At 39.4% G+C, this 19,722-nt stretch overlaps 1 protein-coding gene across 2 annotated transcripts in view; it reads left to right on the top strand.

Moving 5' to 3' along the window:
- Positions 1-18,362, top strand: part of LOC139459797 (band 7 protein AGAP004871-like) — a 120,568-nt gene extending 102,206 nt beyond the window's left edge. For both annotated transcript variants that reach the window (XM_071241467.1, XM_071241468.1), the window contains exons 5-8: positions 13,990-14,193; positions 15,827-15,882; positions 17,334-17,412; positions 17,902-18,362. In XM_071241467.1, the coding sequence (XP_071097568.1) occupies positions 13,990-14,193; positions 15,827-15,882; positions 17,334-17,412; positions 17,902-18,090 (528 nt within the window). In that variant the 3' untranslated portion in view covers positions 18,091-18,362. The remainder of the gene's footprint in view (positions 1-13,989; positions 14,194-15,826; positions 15,883-17,333; positions 17,413-17,901) is intronic.
- Positions 18,363-19,722: the final 1,360 nt, after the last annotated feature.

Below are 19,722 nucleotides of genomic sequence, written 5' to 3'. Positions count from 1 at the left end.
ACGGGATTGGGTGGTCAGGCTCGTTAACTTGTTTGATGCATGTCATTGTATCCCAATTGCGTGGATCAATGCTCATGATGCCAATCACTGGATTGTCTGGTCCAGACTCGATTATTTCAAGACCTCCAGTGAATATTGCATAGTGTGGCATATATCGATTACATTACCGTTTTCAGGGTGTGTCACTCTGCCAGTTACCAGTAGGTTTTTTGGCAGTGAATCTGTTATGACAAAACTTTGATCAGAATAACCAAATATAATGTTGTAGTTTCAATGACATGAAGTTTACACCACTTCATACTGAACAACAGTTACTTTTTTTGTTATTATGGGAATTACTGGGAATCAAACCCAAGTTCCTAAAATAATTAGCCAACACTTTTCCCACTATCCTACCTGCTGCCCACTGAATATAGGCTGTGAATGGGCAAGTGAATTTAGTTACAAGGCAGTTGTAAATTCAGTTTGCTCTCACATCCCATAATATAGTTATAATAATGTGTAAGTTAACAGACGCTTGTTTTTGGTAAAATGGAAAAGGATTGAGAAAGTCTTGATTGAAATTTGTGTTGATATTGAGGTTGACATCACAACTGAAGGGAAATAGTACATTTAGGGAAGGAAATGGTCCAGGAAGTGGCCATATCACCCGATATCACTCGATATCATACACATGTCTGGAGATAATGGTGCAGTCTATAGATGCAAGAGAAACAGGGCAGAAGGGGCGTATATCACGTATATCACGTCTGAGAGGCAGAAATTGCTACATCAACCAGTTCGGAAATTAGCCGTATATGCTACTTTACATTGAAATGGATACTTCGATGGATTATTCAGCTCTATTTTTAAGGGATCAGGGCATTTTTGACACATATCGGCAAAAATTGATTACCAGTAAGTTCAGTTCCGTTAGAAAATATTGTGCCAAAAGAGTTGAATAAATTTGTCCTTGCCCCAGGTTCTGACAAGGGTTTTGGGGCATATCATTTTTGCGTGTCTTTTTCAGCTTTCAGGTTCAAACAAGTCCATGGAGATGACTGAAGATGTAATGAGTTCTGTTTTAATTCAATTAATTACCTCATAAAATTAAAATGTTCATCACATTCATTGCTGTGCAAGAGCAAGTGGTCAGTTTAAGGAACAACACTTAATTCTTGGTTTGACTTTCGAAAAGAATATCCAGTTGTTTCCATTAAGGGTATCTGGTTCAGAAGTCTTTGAATCTAGATGATTTTATCTCCACTGATGAGATCAGAAGGGATCATTTATTGCACTTGACATACTCATTGACTACAGCGCTAAGTCCATATTTTGCCGTGGAGGGATAGTGGAAAATTTATCATGTCACCAGTTTTGCATGAAAAATATAATTAGAAGATATTTAACTTATCTAATCACATATGGATAGAATGTTCCTCTATAGTAAAATAACTTCCACATGTAATGTGAAATGGAGAAGATGGACACAAACTTGGACATGTATATTTATAAGTGCTGTGGCATCACACGATGAGGTTTGTAATCAATGGCATCAGGGTTAAACAATGATGTGGCAAGCTCTGCGCCACCTTTGCCTTTGCCTCTCCTTCTCTCTCTCTCTCCTCTCTCTCTTTCTCTCTTTCTCTCTCATTGACCCACCCTCTCTCTCTCTCCCTCTCTCTCTCTTTCTCCCTCTCATTGACCCACCCTCTCTCTCCCTCTCCACCTCTCTCTCTCTCCCTCTCTATCTCTTTTTCTCTCTCTCTTTCTCCCTCTCATTGACCAGCCCTCTCTCTCTCTCTCTCCCTCTCTCTCTCTCATTGACCAGCTCTTTCTCTCTCTCCTCTCTTTCTCTCTCTCTCTCTCTCTCTTTCTCTCTCATTGACCCACCCTCTCTCTCTCTCCCTCTCTCCCCCTCTGTCTCTCTCGTTGGCAGTCAGTGTTGGAAAAGTCAGAAGCTGTGAAATCTGAAATCCAATGTTGCCAAAGTCATTGCTCCTGTAGATGTTAAATTTTCAATCCACAGACAAGATATTTTTACAGACAATTTCCATGGGAAAAAATAAGTTGAATTGTTTGTAGATACAAACTCAAGGAAAGCGAAGTAATAAAGTTTGAAAGATTTCCCCTGGCTTCACAGTTCAGACTTCTAGAGACACTCTCATTGTCCATGGTAGTCTAAACAAAATTGACTTGCAGATTGATGAGTTGAGTTAGACTGTGTGTCGCGACAATAGTTGGGGCAGATCTATGGAGTACAGCAGTGCATGTTGGGTCAATTTTCATGCAGGAGACTGGAAAATTGCATGTACCTTTTTGTCAGGGACATGTCAATTACTTTGGGATCAGAAGTCAAAACAAATGTAATATTCCGATTGACAGAATCACATGCATTACAATGATACCGAATTATCTACATTTGAAAGTATGGCTCATTGAAAATGGCGGCTGTTTTGGCATCAGTGCAACATGCACAGATCATGTTAAAAAACTAAATAATTGCGATGTGGCCCTGCTTAAAAAATATAGAAAGTATTATCAACCACGGCAAATTTAATAGACTTTTGGTGTGGCAATGCTTTTTATTAATAACATGTCAAGTTTAATTCAATTGCATGCAGTTTATTATTTTCTTACAGTTGAGCTGTTTATTGTTAGGATAAAACATAAGAACAATTAAGAGCTGTTGTTTATTGTAAATGCCCTGAAAAGTTGATTTTGTTGCATGGAAAACAGACATGCCTGGTGACACCCACTACCTCCAAACGAAATGAGTAAGGACATTATCCGACATTAAACCTTTGAGTTGTTCCCTAGAGGAGGAGCAGCAATGGTTGTGACTTGACTGTCAGAAGGCCCCAAGTTCATGTCCCTGGTGGGAAAATATTTGCATTTTCCTGACTCTGATTTTTATTCACATCTCAAATTGTGAGAAAGGGGTTATGCAAAATAGCTGCTCCATCATGAACCATACACTTCTAACATTTTAGTGAAAATGAAATATGTATCGGTCAATACGCCTATTTTCGATAACAAAGGAAACCATGGCAACAAGACTCAAAGCAGGGTATAACTATGATACTACACAACAATGTGTAATAAATATTCCCTGAGCAGTTTCTAGTTTTGGGTATTGTGTCATCCTCTCCCTAGATGGCTCCTGACCTTAGCTAGTTGATGGTTCTGATGCAGGAGACCCCTTGTCAGCATGTAAACCAACCCCATGCATCATGCCTGACATCTTCCTCTTCATCAAGAAGATGAGCTTCCGATGTATTAGTTCCCGATTCATCATTTATCAGAACTCCGGGACAGTGACGTTTGGAAATTGTGTCCATTTCAACCGAATAAATAAATTAAGAATAATCAGTTACAGTGACTTGCATTGAACTTGGGATATGGTGTCTGGAGGGATGATTTTTAATGAACAGTCAAACTTGAAAGGCAAATGGAATAAATATTTTTGATGTCATTTTTTATAGGGCTGGGACAGGTAACTCATGTACTTGGGTTGGGTGGGTACTGATTATGACCTGGGTACCCACAAGACTACCTGGACCTGTGGTTTGTCACGTGATATATTGTTTAATGACAAAAATTCACTAATGTTAGCATTTTTTTTACTATGCTTGCATTCCTTCTGATTTCTATATGTTTGAATAAAGATAAAGCTTCAGTCAACTTCATTGTATGCATGACCAGATCATTTTATACATGTATCTGAATAATTTTTACCCAGGGCTCCGGTAAAACTATCCCCAGGCAGAAATTTTGTACGAAACTTCGAGACCTACAGCGGGTACCTGGGAAGGGTCGGGTAGTAGGGGGGTCAGGCCCCAGCCCTATTTTGTTATTAGGCTGCGCACAAAAAATGAAAGAAAAACTTACATGTGTTTTGGAACAGTGCTTAGTTTGAAAATAGTCAAGTTTGTATTATTGTGTTATTGATTCAAGATTTTTTGTTAATGGAAATTACTAAAAAAATTAACCATATTTAACTGTTTATAATTTACCTGGGGAAAAAATGAAACCAAGAATCCTAGAATTTGGTCAATAATTGTCTCCCCTTGAGAGTATATTTTGTTGAAGGCTCCCCTGAGACAGGATGCAGCATCCAAGAACGTTGCATTGTGGGACATGTGTAACAATAATTGCAGAATAAACCCAACTGTAAGTGGTCTGCTGTCCTATCTGCAGGCTGAGACTGTTCAAAGTTATCTGTCGTAATGTCAGTATTATTTATGAATGGCAAGTTACTTTCCCCAATGATTATAACTGGTCTGACATCAACATTCTCGTTGGTTTCACCAAAGTAGTAACTGTCAAGCTGTTCTCCATTATTGATCCAAGTTAGTATTGGTCTTCAGCAACCCATGCTTGTCTCCCCAATAGAGATATGCATTAGAATTGGTCTTCAGCAACCCATGCTTGTCTCCCCCATAGAGGTCTGGGTTAGAATTGGTCTTCAGCAACCCATGATTGTCTCCCCCATAGAGGTCTGCGTTAGAATTGGTTGTCAGCAACCCATGCTTGTCTCCCCCATAGAGGTCTGCGTTAGAATTGGTTGTCAGCAACCCATGCTTGTCTCCCCCATAGAGGTCTGCGTTAGAATTTGTTGTCAGCAACCCATGCTTGTCTCCCCCATAGGGGTCTGCGTTAGAACTGGTTTTCAGCAACCCATGCTTGTCTCCCCCATAGGGGTTTGCGTTAGAACTGGTCGTCAGCAACCCATGCTTGTCTCCCCCATAGAGGTCTGCATTAGAACTGGTCGTCAGCAACCCATGCTTGTCTACCCCATTGAGGCCTGCGTTAGAACTGGTTTTCAGCAACCCATGCTTGTCTCCCCCATAGAGGTGTGGGTTAGAATTGGTCTTCAGCAACCCATGCTTGTCTCCCCCATAGAGGTTTGGGTTAGAATCGGTCTTCAGCAACCCATGCTTGTCTTCCTCATAGAGGTCTGCTTTAGAACTGGTTGTCAGCAACCCATGCTTGTCTCCCCCATAGAGGTCTTCGTTAGAATTGGTTGTCAGCAACCCATGCTTGTCTCCCCCATAGAGGTCTGCTTTAGAATTGCTTGTCAGCAACCCATGCTTGTCTCCCCCGTAGAGGTCTGCATTAGAACTGGTTGTCAGCAACCAATGCTTGTCTCCCCCATAGGGGTTTGCGTTAGAACTGGTCGTCAGCAACCTATGCTTGTCTCCCCCATAGGGGTTTGCGTTAGAACTGGTCTTCAGCAACCCATGCTTGTCTCCCCCATAGAGGTGTGGGTTAGAATTGGTCTTCAGCAACCCATGCTTGTCTTCCTCATAGAGGTCTGCTTTAGAACTGGTTGTCAGCAACCCATGCTTGTCTCCCCCATAGAGGTCTTTGTTAGAATTGCTTGTCAGCAACCCATGCTTGTCTCCCCCATAGAGGTCTGCTTTAGAATTGCTTGTCAGCAACCCATGCTTGTCTCCCCCATAGAGGTCTTTGTTAGAACTGGTTGTCAGCAACCTATGCTTGTCTCCCCCATAGGGGTTTGCGTTAGAACTGGTTGTCAGCAACCTATGCTTGTCTACCCCATAGGGGTGTGGGTTAGAATTGGTCTTCAGCAACCCATGCTTGTCTCCCCCATAGAGGTCTTCGTTAGAATTGCTTGTCAGCAACCCATGCTTGTCTCCCCCATAGAGGTCTGCGTTAGAACTGGTTGTCAGCAACCCATGCTTGTCTCCCCCATAGAGGTCTTTGTTAGAATTGCTTGTCAGCAACCCATGCTTGTCTCCCCCATAGAGGTCTGCTTTAGAATTGCTTGTCAGCAACCCATGCTTGTCTCCCCCATAGAGGTCTTCGTTAGAATTGGTTGTCAGCGACCCATGCTTGTCTCCCCCATAGAGGTCTGCCTTAGAATTGCTTGTCAGCAACCCATGCTTGTCTCCCCCATAGAGGTCTGCGTTAGAACTGGTTTTCACATTTGTTTCTTGCCAGGATGAGTGTTTGAATAATATTTTGAATGCTTGACTGTGTGTATGTTTTGTTATATTTCTTAAAAATCACCTTGGCACCATTTCCAATACTTGTATTTAATTTCCCCAAATGTATACATACATTGTCTTTAGAACGTGAGGTGACCATTGCCCTGGATGGCCATCCTCCTCATGTAACGGGGAAAAGGTGAAATAAAATGTTTAAAATAAAAAAAAAGAACTGGTTTTCAGCAACCCATGCTTGTCTCCCCCATAGAGGTCTGCGTTAGAACTGGTTGTCAGCAACCCATGCTTGTCTCCCTCATAGAGGTCTGCGTTAGAATTGGTTGTCAGAAACCCATGATTGTCTCCCCCATAGAGGTCTGGGTTAGAATTGCTTGTCAGCAACCCATGCTTGTCTCCCCCATAGAGGTCTGCGTTAGAATTGCTTGTCAGCAACCCATGATTTTCTCCCCATAGAGAGGTTTGGGTTAGAATTGGTTTCATGTCGATCCCCCATGAAGATCTGAGTTAGAATTGGTCTTTAGCAACCATGCTTGTCTCCCCCGTGAAGATTTGAGTTAGAACTGGTCTTCGGCAACCCATGCTCATCATTAAAGGTGACTAACAGGATTGGTTGGTCAGGCTGCTGAGTAAGTTGATACATGTCATTGTGTCCTAATAGCATAGGTTGATGGTCATGATGTCAATTACTCAATTATTGACTGACTGCCATCATATAGCTAGAATATTGCTGAGTGCAGCATTAAGCAACAAATAGACAAACAAACTCCATTATCAATGGGATAGATGGTGTGTATAATGCAAATTAAGATTGGTCGTCATTAGAAGTATTTGGATACTTGTCATTTGGGTCACACTTACAATCATTTCTGATAATATACCCTGATCAACAGCGTTGGTTGAGGTCATGTGCCTCCACAAAGTTGGACATTTACACATTGATCTATGTTGTGGAAGTGAAAAGTGGTGTTTGCAAGAACTGCACGTGTCATTAAGGGACTCGAGTATTTGGATGTTCTCTAGGACTGATACGGGACTAGTGACATTACTTATCAAGACATGAAAGAACAGTTGCGAGAACACAGAACTTGGCTTCGCGCAGAACTTGGTTCTCTATTGTATAATTTATGTCCTTTTAAAGTATTGTCACAAGTTATCTTATTACATAATTATCATGACATAATAGTGGACCACTTATAAAGCCTATGTGTCTACACTCTATAGCATTGTAATCATGTAATCAGTGGAATATGAAGAAGCACAGTGGCCTGAATGTTCCTGAAGAAAAAGATCAGGGTTGATATACAACATATTTACATGTGCCATACTCAACATGGTTGGTGCTCCAGTGAATATATCACATTGCATATTCAACATGTTTGGTGCCCCTGTGAATATTACATGTACCATACTCAACATGTTTGGTGCCCCAGTGAATATTACATGTACCATATTTAACATGTTTGGTGCCCCTGTGAATATTACACATTGCATATTCAACATGTTTGGTGCCCCTGTGAATATTACATGTACCATACTCAACATGTTTGGTGCCCCAGTGAATATTACATGTACCATATTTAACATGTATGGTGCCCCAGTGAATATTACATGTACCATATTCAACATGTATGGTGCCCCAGTGAATATTACATGTACCATGCTCAACATGTTTGGTGCCCCAGTGAATATTACATGTACCATATTTAACATGTATGGTGCCCCAGTGAATATTACATGTACCATATTCAACATGTATGGTGCCCCAGTGAATATTACATGTACCATATTCAACATGTATGGTGCCCCAGTGAATATTACATGTACCATACTCAACATGTTTGGTGCCCCAGTGAATATTACATGTACCATACTCAACATGTTTGGTGCCCCAGTGAATATTACATGTACCATATTTAACATGTATGGTGCCCCAGTGAATATTACATGTACCATACTCAACATGTTTGGTGCCTCTTTGGACATCTCATATTAGATACGTTTTGTTTTCTCATGGCTGTGGTTTTGTATGGTGAAACCAAACAGTTGGTGGTTTTAAACTCTTTTCAAAACAATTTTTTGAACAATCTATAAATATATTTTACCAAGAATGGCATTCCACTCTAGAAAACAGTTCATTGTATTACTTTTATAGAACTTTTAAGAGTCTTATTCAACCAGAGAAATTCTTATCTATATTAACATCAAGAACCCTTCGACGTCCATTCATTCAATTTAGGCTTGGATTGTTAGATCTCATGATAAATGAAAGAAGATAAATGTTCACTGAAAAATCGAAGAGGTTATGCCCATTATATCATTCAGCTACAGAAAATCAAATTCATTTTACTTTTGTATGTCATTGTTATTATGATCTAAGAAACGAGATTATACCTGAACACTATCTGTCAAATAATAATGTACCTGCTTTTATTTCTCTTCCTTCTTCAAAAGATGATGCTGTTATGTCAAAACTGGCTATAAATGTTAAAAATCCTATTTCTCTTAGACATGAATTGTTAAACATTTGTATATATCCGAATATGTAAAACTACTTATATGTAACTCCTTTCAATATGGGCCGGAGGCCTTAAATGCAATTGATATATTTGACTTTGACTGTGAATATTCCATATTGTACCATATTCAACATATTTGGTGCCCCATGAATATTACATGTACCATATGCAACATATCCAGTGTCCACTGAATATTACATGTACCATGTTCAACATATTGGATGACCCTGTGAATATTACATGTACCATGTTCAACATACTGGGTGACCCTGTGAATATTACATGTACCATGTTCAACATATTAGGTGACGCTGTGAATATTACATGTACCATGTTCAACATATTAGGTGACCCTGTGAATATTACATGTACCATGTTCAACATATTGGGTGACCCTGTGAATATTACATGTACCATGTTCAACATACTGGGTGACCCTGTGAATATTACATGTACCATGTTCAACATATTCGGTGACCCTGTGAATATTTCATGTACCATGTTCAACATACTGGGTGACCCTGTGAATATTACATGTACCATGTTCAACATATTGGGTGACCCTGTGAATATTACATGTACCATGTTCAACATACTGGGTGACCCTGTGAATATTACATGTACCATGTTCAACATATTGGGTGACCCTGTGAATATTACATGTACCATGTTCAACATATTGGGTGACCCTGTGAATATTACATGTACCATGTTCAACATATTGGGTGACCCTGTGAATATTACATGTACCATGTTCAACATATTGGGTGACCCTGTGAATATTGCATGTACCATGTTCAACATATTGGGTGACCCTGTGAATATTACATGTACCATGTTCAACATACTGGGTGACCCTGTGAATATTACATGTACCATGTTCAACATATTGCCGTGTTCAATGTATTCGGTGCCCCATGAATATTATGTGTACCAATGTTTGCTCACTCATTGATATATATTTAAATATTTTACTCAGTACAGTGTATGTGAATATGATTCACCAATTAGTTGTATCATGTGCCCCCCTTTGAATACCCTAATGCCTTACAAATCACCAAGCATGGGTGTATTTGTATTTATACCAATAGGTGCTGGACAAGTAGGAAGACCCTCATTAAACCACCAGGCAGACTGGGCAGATCAGTGAAATTGTACAGCACTTCAAACACTGGTTTTAACCCCAGTAAGGGGATTCCCCGTCCTGGCAGAATTTCCGAGTTTTTCGAAGTGGGAGGGGGGTCAATTTTTGCCTGTCATTTTTTGTAAATTTTACAGTATTTCCCTTTTTCAAATTTAAATTCTGAAAATCTTTTGTGATTTTTGTATCCCCAAAAGTATTAAAATCTGCAAAGTTGCTATATAGACTTTACCTCCCCTTTAAGATTTAAGCAGTGAGTATAAAGGGATTCACTTGGTATTTCCAGCTAAAAGTGTGTCAGGCGTATTAGTTGAAAAGTTTAATTCATACAAAACTCTTTTGTTTATATAAATACATTTTTTCTGAAATTTAGAAATATTTATCACTGTATTTGGTACAATTATGTGAACTATGTATTTCAAGCCTTTACCTCTTGCTACTGTTATCAGTGAAATACAAGTCAGCTTCGGAAACCAAATACCCAGGGGCTACTATTAATTATAATCTGAATTCAGAAATTCTTAATTCCATTTTGGGAGATTTGCTTTGCCCTTGAGGCAGAATACCAGCATCTCTTGACTGAAAGTATATATCATGAAGACTGTACTGTGGAACCACCTCTGTGGTCTAGTGGTAGAGCGTCCGCCCAGAGAGCGGAAGGTCCGGGGTTCGATCCCCGGCCGCGTCATACCAAAAAATGTTAAAAGATGGTATTTGTTGTTAGCCTGTCTGGCGCTCGGCATTAAGGGGCTAAAACAAGGACTGGTCAGCTCGGAGTCAGTATACTGAGTCTGAGTGGGGTATTCATGTTAAACTGCGGCATGGTATCTCAGTGTGCTAGCACTATTAATTGGCATCAGTCCAGACTAGTACAAGCAGCCACACACACACACGTGCATGCACGTCGCTATATAAGTGCAACAATCTTGGACGCGACATGAAACCCAATTTCACCTCACCTGTACTGTGGATAAGCTGTAATGGCTGACAGTAAAGGACTGGACATCTGGATGTCTTCTTCAACTGAATCATGTTTCTGCTTTTCCTTTCACGATTACGAGTCTGAGTCTATATTAGTGGTGTTTACGTCCTTATACCTCGCTTCCAATATCGTTGCCATGGTTTCCTTTGTAAAAATTGTAGGTGTTTAGACTGATACACCTGTCGTCGGGTAAAAAGTGTAGGTGAGTCACTGATAAACGAGCATGTGCAATGTGTAGAGCATGTGCAACATGGCAAGGTTACACGCTGCATAATGGAACATTGAAAACAAAGACGCAAGTCTCACATGGTCTGAACATGTAGTGACCCAAATCAATTCATTGTGATTAACTCAACCGAAATTGTGGTGTAATGCAGTTATACCCACAATTCCTCAGTGTATCTGTCAATATTCCGACAGTTTTGGTCATGAGGCTTCCGAGACAGAAACACCATGACATTTTCGCTGTAACTATAACATTCATGCACTTGCTGGACTTAAAGGTGTTGGTTGTTCAAGGTTGAGGGATGAGATCAGAGGTGCTTATTTATATATTAGGGCTGGGACGATACACCAACTTTGCAATCAGATACATATCACGATACCTTGCTCATGATCCGATATGTATCACGATACTTGCATGTGCTTTTATCTTTGGTGTGTTAGGCATCTTTTTTCAAAGACACGATGGCCAAATACGTGGCACACTAACGTTTTACAGTTGGCAGCGTCAAGTATCGCACGATGGAGGAAAATATTTTCTGTTTTCACTGCTCATTTTCTCGAGTAATTAGTGTTTGGTGTAACATTTATTAAAGAATACATTTAAGGTAAGAATCAAAACTTTTCACTAGTGTGCGATTGTGATCGATACTTGTTTCGAGAAGTAAAAAATCGCGATCCACCGATGCATCGCCGTATTGTCCCACTACTAATAATTATATATATATGTACATGTATATATACATACTCTTTATGTTTGCTGTAAATGAAATGGAGTTTTACACTTCAGTTGATGAATGTTTGAGTTTGTCAAAATGCACTAAAACCATTCTTTAAGCAATCTCCAGGAGCAATAGACTATTTCCTGTACAACTGTAAGTAATTACAGAACACAGGCAAGCACCACAGCCATGAAACAGCAGTAAAACCAAGCCAGGCAGTCGGGATTAGTCTGTGATGGCTCATTTAATGGCTACAAGCCATTTTATGTCTTGCTTTGCTTCCTAGTACCGTATTTTCTTGAGCATAATACACAAGGTAATCTTAATCCCTGGACAAAAAACAATGCCTATCAGAACAAAAAATACAATTTAAAAGGTAAATCAACTGGTGATTTTTTCATGGCAAATTTCAATTACTGACCGTGTTTCTTATCACCCATTCATTTACTGGAATTCGCTGAAGGGATATGCAGTCATTTTTTTCTGCGCATGATACTCGAAAAAAAGCTTTCCAAAATACTGAATCCGCTAGAGGGGGTTGCGTATTATACTTGGGTGTGCACTATACTCTAGAAAATACGGTAAGTGTATATGTAATTATGTTACTGGGGGCATAAAAAGCACCTGTTCCTCTTTTGAGGATAATTATGGTTGTGGAAACTGCATGTGTATATTTTTATTGTCTCAACCATGGAGAATTGGATCTTTTATATCATTGTTTTGATCCAGGGTTTTTCAGAATATTGTTCATAATACCAGGACATGTTAATAACTTGAGTTTGAAGTCCATCAAGGAATTTCTTATCATAAGTGAAACAGCACCTATATAATCCCACCTGGAAGAAAAAGGCCCATATCTCCAGTTTGCGATCACATATAAATATCCAGGGATTAGAAATTACCTCAGGGCAAGTCCTGTTTTACTCAAATACTCTGTTTGCTAAAACAGTTTAAGTGTGTTAATGTTGGGAAGTCATCAGTGGGGGGATATATAACAGACCTGTCAACCCCACAGCATGATAGTGGGGGAGGTTTGACTTTAAAATGGGGGAGATTTGCCTCCAATGGGGGAGATTTGCCTCCAAAGGGGAGATATTTAAGATAAGGAGACAATTTACAACTGTTATTTTTTTCATTTTTTGAGAAAACAATATATTTTAACACAAAAAATAATAATGGTTTTATGCATAAAACTAGCTTCATATCCATTAGAACACTAGCATCTGGGACGCTAGTAAATTATTAGCCAACCAATTTGGGTAAAATAATCACATGAGACTTTCTCGTGAATTTGATAAGGTTCAGTGTATTGATATTTCTGTGGAGAAGTCACGATATCAGCAAAAAAGGCTGATTAACATTAAGTTTCACTTAAACTTTGACATGACGAACCCTGATTGTGTAACTTGTTATTTAGTATTGTTTCCGGAGATAACACTTGCTGGTCATATTTTGTTTTCAGATCCAAGAGTTTAATAGTGTAAGTTTGAGGTATATTACGTTTTGACATAGTTTCTGATAAATCTGATAACCAAAAAAAGTCATGTATAATTGGGCCGCACATATCTACTTTATTAAATTATGGAGGAATAAAAACGCTAAAAACATGAAGAGAACAGTTCATTTTTGTTTGTGATAAGTACTCAGATGATTGTTAGGACTATCCAAGGTTTTTTACAGTTTAAATTGTTAAATCATTCACCATATGGATTAGACCCATCTTGAGCAAACAGGCCCCCGTCTGGGTTGCTAAATCAGGAGCCTACCAGACAGATCGGGAGGTATACAGATTTAATCCTAAAACTTACTAGTAGATTTTCGTAATTGTAAACTTCCTGTTCATTGTTATTTTTTGCGGGACAAGGGAGGCGAATTTTGAAATGATGAAAAACACACTTTTGCGGGAGAAACAGTCTCTCATGAGGGAGAGTGGGAGATTTCGTCAAATTGCAGGATTCTCCTACACAATGCGCCTGGGTTGAATATTAAATACTGTCAGGTAATTTTAGGTATTTGTAGTACATAGAAAAACATTTTATTTATAACTTTGTGTGGGGTTTGTGTGTGTGCTTGTGTTTAGTAGACACTGATGTCTACTACAGAATCTACAACCCAACCGTGCCAGTATCTAATGTGTATGTGGTTGTTTCAGGTGCTGACGCGAGACAGCGTGACAGTGTCAGTGAATGCTGTTGTGTACTACAGAATCTGCAACCCAACTGTGCCGGTATCTAACATGTGTGGTTGTTTCAGGTGCTGACACGAGACAGCGTGACAGTGTCAGTGGATGCTGTTGTGTACTACAGAATCTACAACCCAACCGTGTCAGTATCTAACGTGTGTGGTTGTTTCAGGTGCTGACACGAGACAGCGTGACGGTGTCAGTGGATGCTGTTGTGTACTACAGAATCTACAACCCAACCGTGCCAGTATCTAATGTGTGTGGTTGTTTCAGGTGCTGACGCGAGACAGCGTGACGGTGTCAGTGGATGCTGTTGTGTACTACAGAATCTACAACCCAACCGTGTCAGTAGCCAATGTGGAGAATGCACCAAACTCCACACAGCTCCTGGCTCAGACAACCCTTCGTAATGTTCTCGGCACGAAAAACTTGTCTGAGATTCTAGCTGAGCGTGAACTCATCAGCCACAGTATGCAGGTAGGTTCTGAAACAAGACAAAAAAAACCAGAGTAAGTGAGTGAGTGAGTTTGATTTTACACCGCTTTTAGCAATGTTCCAGCAATATCACAGCCGGGTACACCAGAAATGGGCTTCACACATTGTACCCATGTCAAGAATCAAACCCGGATCTTCAGTGTGACGAGCGAACTCTTTGACCCCGAGGCTACCCGACCGCACCTAAAAAAACAAAGACTGAAACCATGACTCAAACCCCTTGATCTTGGTATATCATTAAGTAATTGGTTATAGGAGCCAACAAATGGATCAGGGGGTCAGGATTGGTGACTTAGTTGATTTCATCATCGGCGTGGATCATTGTTCACAGTATCAATCATCAGATTTTTTGGTATTTTGGGGGAGAATGGTGGCCCAGTCGTCTATGTTGCCGCAATCTGGTGCACATAATGACATCCCTTTGATAAACTCTCCACGACCCACAAAACTGACACATGTTTTACGACAGGTGGTGGACCAATGTAGCCATGGCAAATTCTATTAATAGCTGCACTGACATACCATACACTCAGCAGTATAGGCAAAACTATAAGGAGTATTTTTTGTCATAGCTTTGGTACAAAAGATATTTTTTCAATACCAACCAGCCACAAGGTTTCTTTTATCCCTTATATATATATAGTCGACGCCTCATCTGACTGTCCGTCCACAACCATTTCGTTTGCAGAAAACCGTAACTCGAAAACTGTTCAATATTTTTTAACAAAAATTGGCAGATATATCAAACATGTCCTGAAGTGGTGCCTTTTGCTATTTAAAGATCTTTTGCATTTTTTTTTTCTCGATTTCCATGGAAACAATTTGGACTTAGTCTCAAAGGTGTTATTTCCTGAGCACAACTTGAAAACTATGAAAACAATTTCATCCAAACCTAGTACATGTATTAATTAATGGCTGAAGTGGTGCCTTTTGCTATTTAGGAACTTTTCAAAATTTCATATTTCCCTGTTTCCATGGAAACAGGTTAGATCTAGCTGAAGCGGAGGTAGGTGTCCTTTCTGGAGCAGAACTAAAAAAGTATTCAACATTTTTCATCCAAACTTGATTCATGTATTATAAATTTGATTTTGATTCTGTTCATAGTGGTGTGTTTGTCAGGACCATATTTCCAAAAGTAATAGGTATTCTTTCATGACACTTTGCACACACAAAGACCTGGTTGTCAACTGGTGCCTTTTCTTATTTAGGGATCTTAAGAATTTATATTTGTTCTGTTTCCATGGCAACAAGTTTGATTTTGACTCTGTTCATAGTGGTGTGTACCTGACATAGAAATACAAAGTTCCGAATCCCAATTCATAGTATTGATTTGATAGCTCAGTAACTACTCTTGTATGTGGACAGACAGATAAGATAGAAATTCTTTCATCAAGTAGGACTTAAAGTAACAGTCAGATGATTTGTTCTTTTGAATTTGTGGGGGCCGGGGGAATTTGTCATCTTCTGATGAGTCTTGTTTAATTTTGACCACCGGCTTCAGGTTTTGAGAATTAATCTGTAATCCTACCAATAAAAATACTGAATTGTTTTCTTGATTTCTAATTGTGTACTGTTCACATGTTCATTATTAGTGACATGTTGTTTCTTCTGACAGTCCATGTTGGATGAGGCCACTGACAAATGGGGGATCAAGGTGGAGAGAGTGGAAATGTGAGTTACCATGGTTACCTAGTAGATTCGGTTTATCTCGGATTGCTTGTTACATGTTGTGAGCTGAAAATATCATAGCTATATATTTATCAATGTCATGTTATAATTAGGTGTCATTAATTTCAAAACAACTTGGTATAACATGACAGTTACACATGACTACTGGCAATATCTCCTTGGTTACACATGGCTATGACCAATATCATCTTAGTACCACATGATTACTGGCAATATCACCTTGGTTACACATTGCTGTGACCAATATCATCTTAGTTACACATGACTACTGGCAATATCACCTTGGTTACACATTGCTGTGACCAATATCATCTTAGTACCACATGACTACTGGCAATATCACCTTGGTTACACATTGCTATGACCAATATCACCTTAGTACCACATGACTACTGGCAATATCACCTTGGTTACACATGGCTGTGACCAATATCATCTTAGTTACACATGACTACTGGCAATATCACCTTGGTTACACATTGCTATGACTAATATCACCTTAGTACCACATGACTACTGGCAATATCACCTTGGTTACACATGGCTGTGACCAATATCATCTTAGTTACACATGACTACTGGCAATATCACCTTGGTTACACATTGCTATGACCAATATCACCTTAGTACCACATGACTACTGGCAATATCACCTTGGTTACACATGGCTGTGACCAATATCATCTTAGTTACACATGACTACTGGCAATATCACCTTGGTTACACATTGCTATGACCAATATCACCTTAGTACCACATGACTACTGGCAATATCACCTTGGTTACACATGGCTGTGACCAATATCATCTTAGTTACACATGACTACTGGCAATATCACCTTGGTTACACATTGCTGTGACCAATATCATCTTAGTACCACATGACTACTGGCAATATCACCTTGGTTACACATTGCTGTGACCAATATCATCTTAGTACCACATGACTACTGGCAATATCACCTTGGTTACACATTGCTGTGACCAATATCATCTTAGTACCACATGACTACTGGCAATATCACCTTGGTTACACATTGCTGTGACCAATATCATCTTAGTACCACATGACTACTGGCAATATCACCTTGGTTACACATGGCTGTGACCAATATCATCTTAGTACCACATGACTACTGGCAATATCACCTTGGTTACACATTGCTGTGATCAATATCACCTTAGTACCACATGACTACTGGCAATATCACCTTGGTTACACATGGCTATGACCAATATCATCATAGTACCACATGACTACTGGCAATATCACCTTGGTTACACATGGCTATTGCAGCATTGGAAATACCAGCCTTCCCAACCACTGAGCCTCGGGCAGTTATCTTTTAGAGTTGATGTGTTGTATGAAAATATATTTTTATGATGATGAAACAATAGGTATGTTTGATTCACCATAGTTCTTGACTTTCCAGTAAGGACGTCAGACTGCCAGTCCAGCTCCAGAGAGCCATGGCAGCCGAAGCCGAAGCTGCTCGAGATGCTCGTGCCAAGGTTTGATACTTCAGAGTGGGAGATGAAGTTGTCTTTCATGCTCATCATTGTGTGTGCTCCATTTATGAAAAAAAAATGCAAATTTTCAAAAAGTAAAAAGTAAAAGTAAAATAAATTCTGTCTCTACTGCCTTTTAACATAAACATGTATGTAACTGAAGAATCATCCCTAAAATGAATTTGATATTTTTGCTGACCTTGACCTTAATATTATAAGTAAGCTGTCCAGGGCAGCGAAGGCATTTGGAAAGTGAATAACATTACACTTGAAATCATGATTTGAAATCACCCGATATATCGAGAATGAAAAAAGTATATTGTGATAGAAATGAAAGAATGAACCTCAATTTACCGATATACGGATAGTACCGCAAACCCTTACTTGACTGTGTTATTGACCTTACTGCCATTGATATTGGTGATACTTATGCTAGCCTTGACCTTGAGTTGATGGTAGCCTGACACTGATGTTTGTTCTCGCTGTTGTCAGGTGATTGCAGCCGAGGGAGAACATAAGGCATCCCGGGCTCTGAAGGAAGCGGCAGACATCATGGTGGACTCGCCAGCAGCTCTCCAGCTCCGGTACCTCCAAACCCTCAGCTCCATCTCGGCAGAGAAGAACTCGACCATCATTTTCCCCCTGCCGATGGATCTGCTCAAGAACTTTATAGCCAAATGATGCTGCAAGGGCTACAGGCTGCTGTCATCTGATATCAAGCCCTTCATCCTGTTGGGCACAATTTCTTCATATTTGGAACTGTTATAATTTTTGGAATGTCCACAGTGTCTTGACTGGAATACAAACAATACAGAACATGTTTTCATACAGCATACCAGACTAATTTCGTATTTTATTCTTGGTCAGTAAGCATGAAACAGACTACATAAGTTCAATCTCATTAAAATCAGACCTTAGTTCTCGCTACCGCTAAACAAAGATCTGAAGACATCCCATTAAGGGTCAGGTCAGAACAACCTTTCATCCGACCAATCAGTGTGTCGCTTACCAGATTATGAAAGTGACAGTCGGAATGTGATTTCTAATCATGCAATCTCAAAAACCTTAACATGGGGTATTCCGAATGATAGTTACGGGTTTAACGACTGAATCCTTACAATCTAGACCATCGATTTGCCATTCCAGAATGTTTTTTGTTCAGGTTTCAAATTTGTAATCGAGAATTTGTCAAAATATGTTTCGAAGCGTAGTCGCCAATTTGAAATTTGTGCCGTAAAGGACGAGAAAGCTGCCTTCTGATTGGTCATTCCATTGGTCAGTCAAAGTTTGCGCAAGGTCGGACTGACGTGACCCGTAATGGGATGTCCTCAGATCTTTGTTTAACGATAGCGAGAACTAAGATCTGATTTTAATGAGATTGACATAAGTTTAGCTTCTTCAGAGTTGGCTGGTGTTAAAAATCCAAAAAATCCTTAATTAAGGTTTGAACAAACAAAACAATTTTCACCTCACAATTTCAAATAAAAATTTTTCTATTTGTTTCGCACACTTTTAGATTTTAAGTGATGAGTTAAAAGAAAATAATATACTCCCTCCAAAGAACCCCCAATTCTTTCTTGTTAATATGAAAGAATCAGGTGTTCTTTAACTGCTGTTGAGCAGAATGTGTTGGTCGGATTCTGTATGATGCTGTTATCAAGTCAAGGACTGACGATTAAGATGTTGTACCATTTCACTGTCAAAGTGAAAAGAAATATGGAAAATGTGAATGCGTTTGTATATATATTATCAGATTCCAGTTTCCAAATATGGGAAATTGTGGCCAGATTTGTTGATGTTTTAATTGTATTGTTTTTGAAGGACTATATGAGTATAGATGCTGTAAACATTTCCATCAACCATGGTATGCTTGGACCATTTCTCAAAACAAAACATGTCTGCCTTTGGTTTATACTGCTCCTGTGTCAACAGGTTTCCGCCATTGCAATTTTGCTGTTCATACTCTGTGTACACACTTGTAAATATATTTTGACGCATCTGTTTCTCTTGTACATAGCTGATGAGCTTTGTTGCTATGTATACAAGTGGGCCATATCCCATGGGTGGATACAGAGGGGGGGTGCGGGGTTGCGCACCTACCCTTTTTATTTCGAAAAAAATCTTTATTTCTGTATAAATTACCACCAAAGACAATAAATAGATCTAAATTGTGCACACCCCCCTCTCCCCTTTTTAAATAAAGCTGTATCCGCCCATGTATCCTAATGATGTTTTAGATTCAGCCTCAGTGTTCAAAATGTTTCAAAAACGTCACTGGCCAGTATCAGTGTGAGTATAGGTTTATACCGTAAA

Source organism: Haliotis cracherodii, unplaced genomic scaffold (assembly GCF_022045235.1).
Source record: "Haliotis cracherodii isolate W230 unplaced genomic scaffold, xgHalCrac1.p SCAF_13, whole genome shotgun sequence".
In the NCBI taxonomy this organism is placed as follows: domain Eukaryota; kingdom Metazoa; phylum Mollusca; class Gastropoda; order Lepetellida; family Haliotidae; genus Haliotis; species Haliotis cracherodii.
The sequence above is the reverse complement of the archived record's forward strand: the minus strand, read 5'-3'. Positions and strand labels throughout refer to the sequence as shown.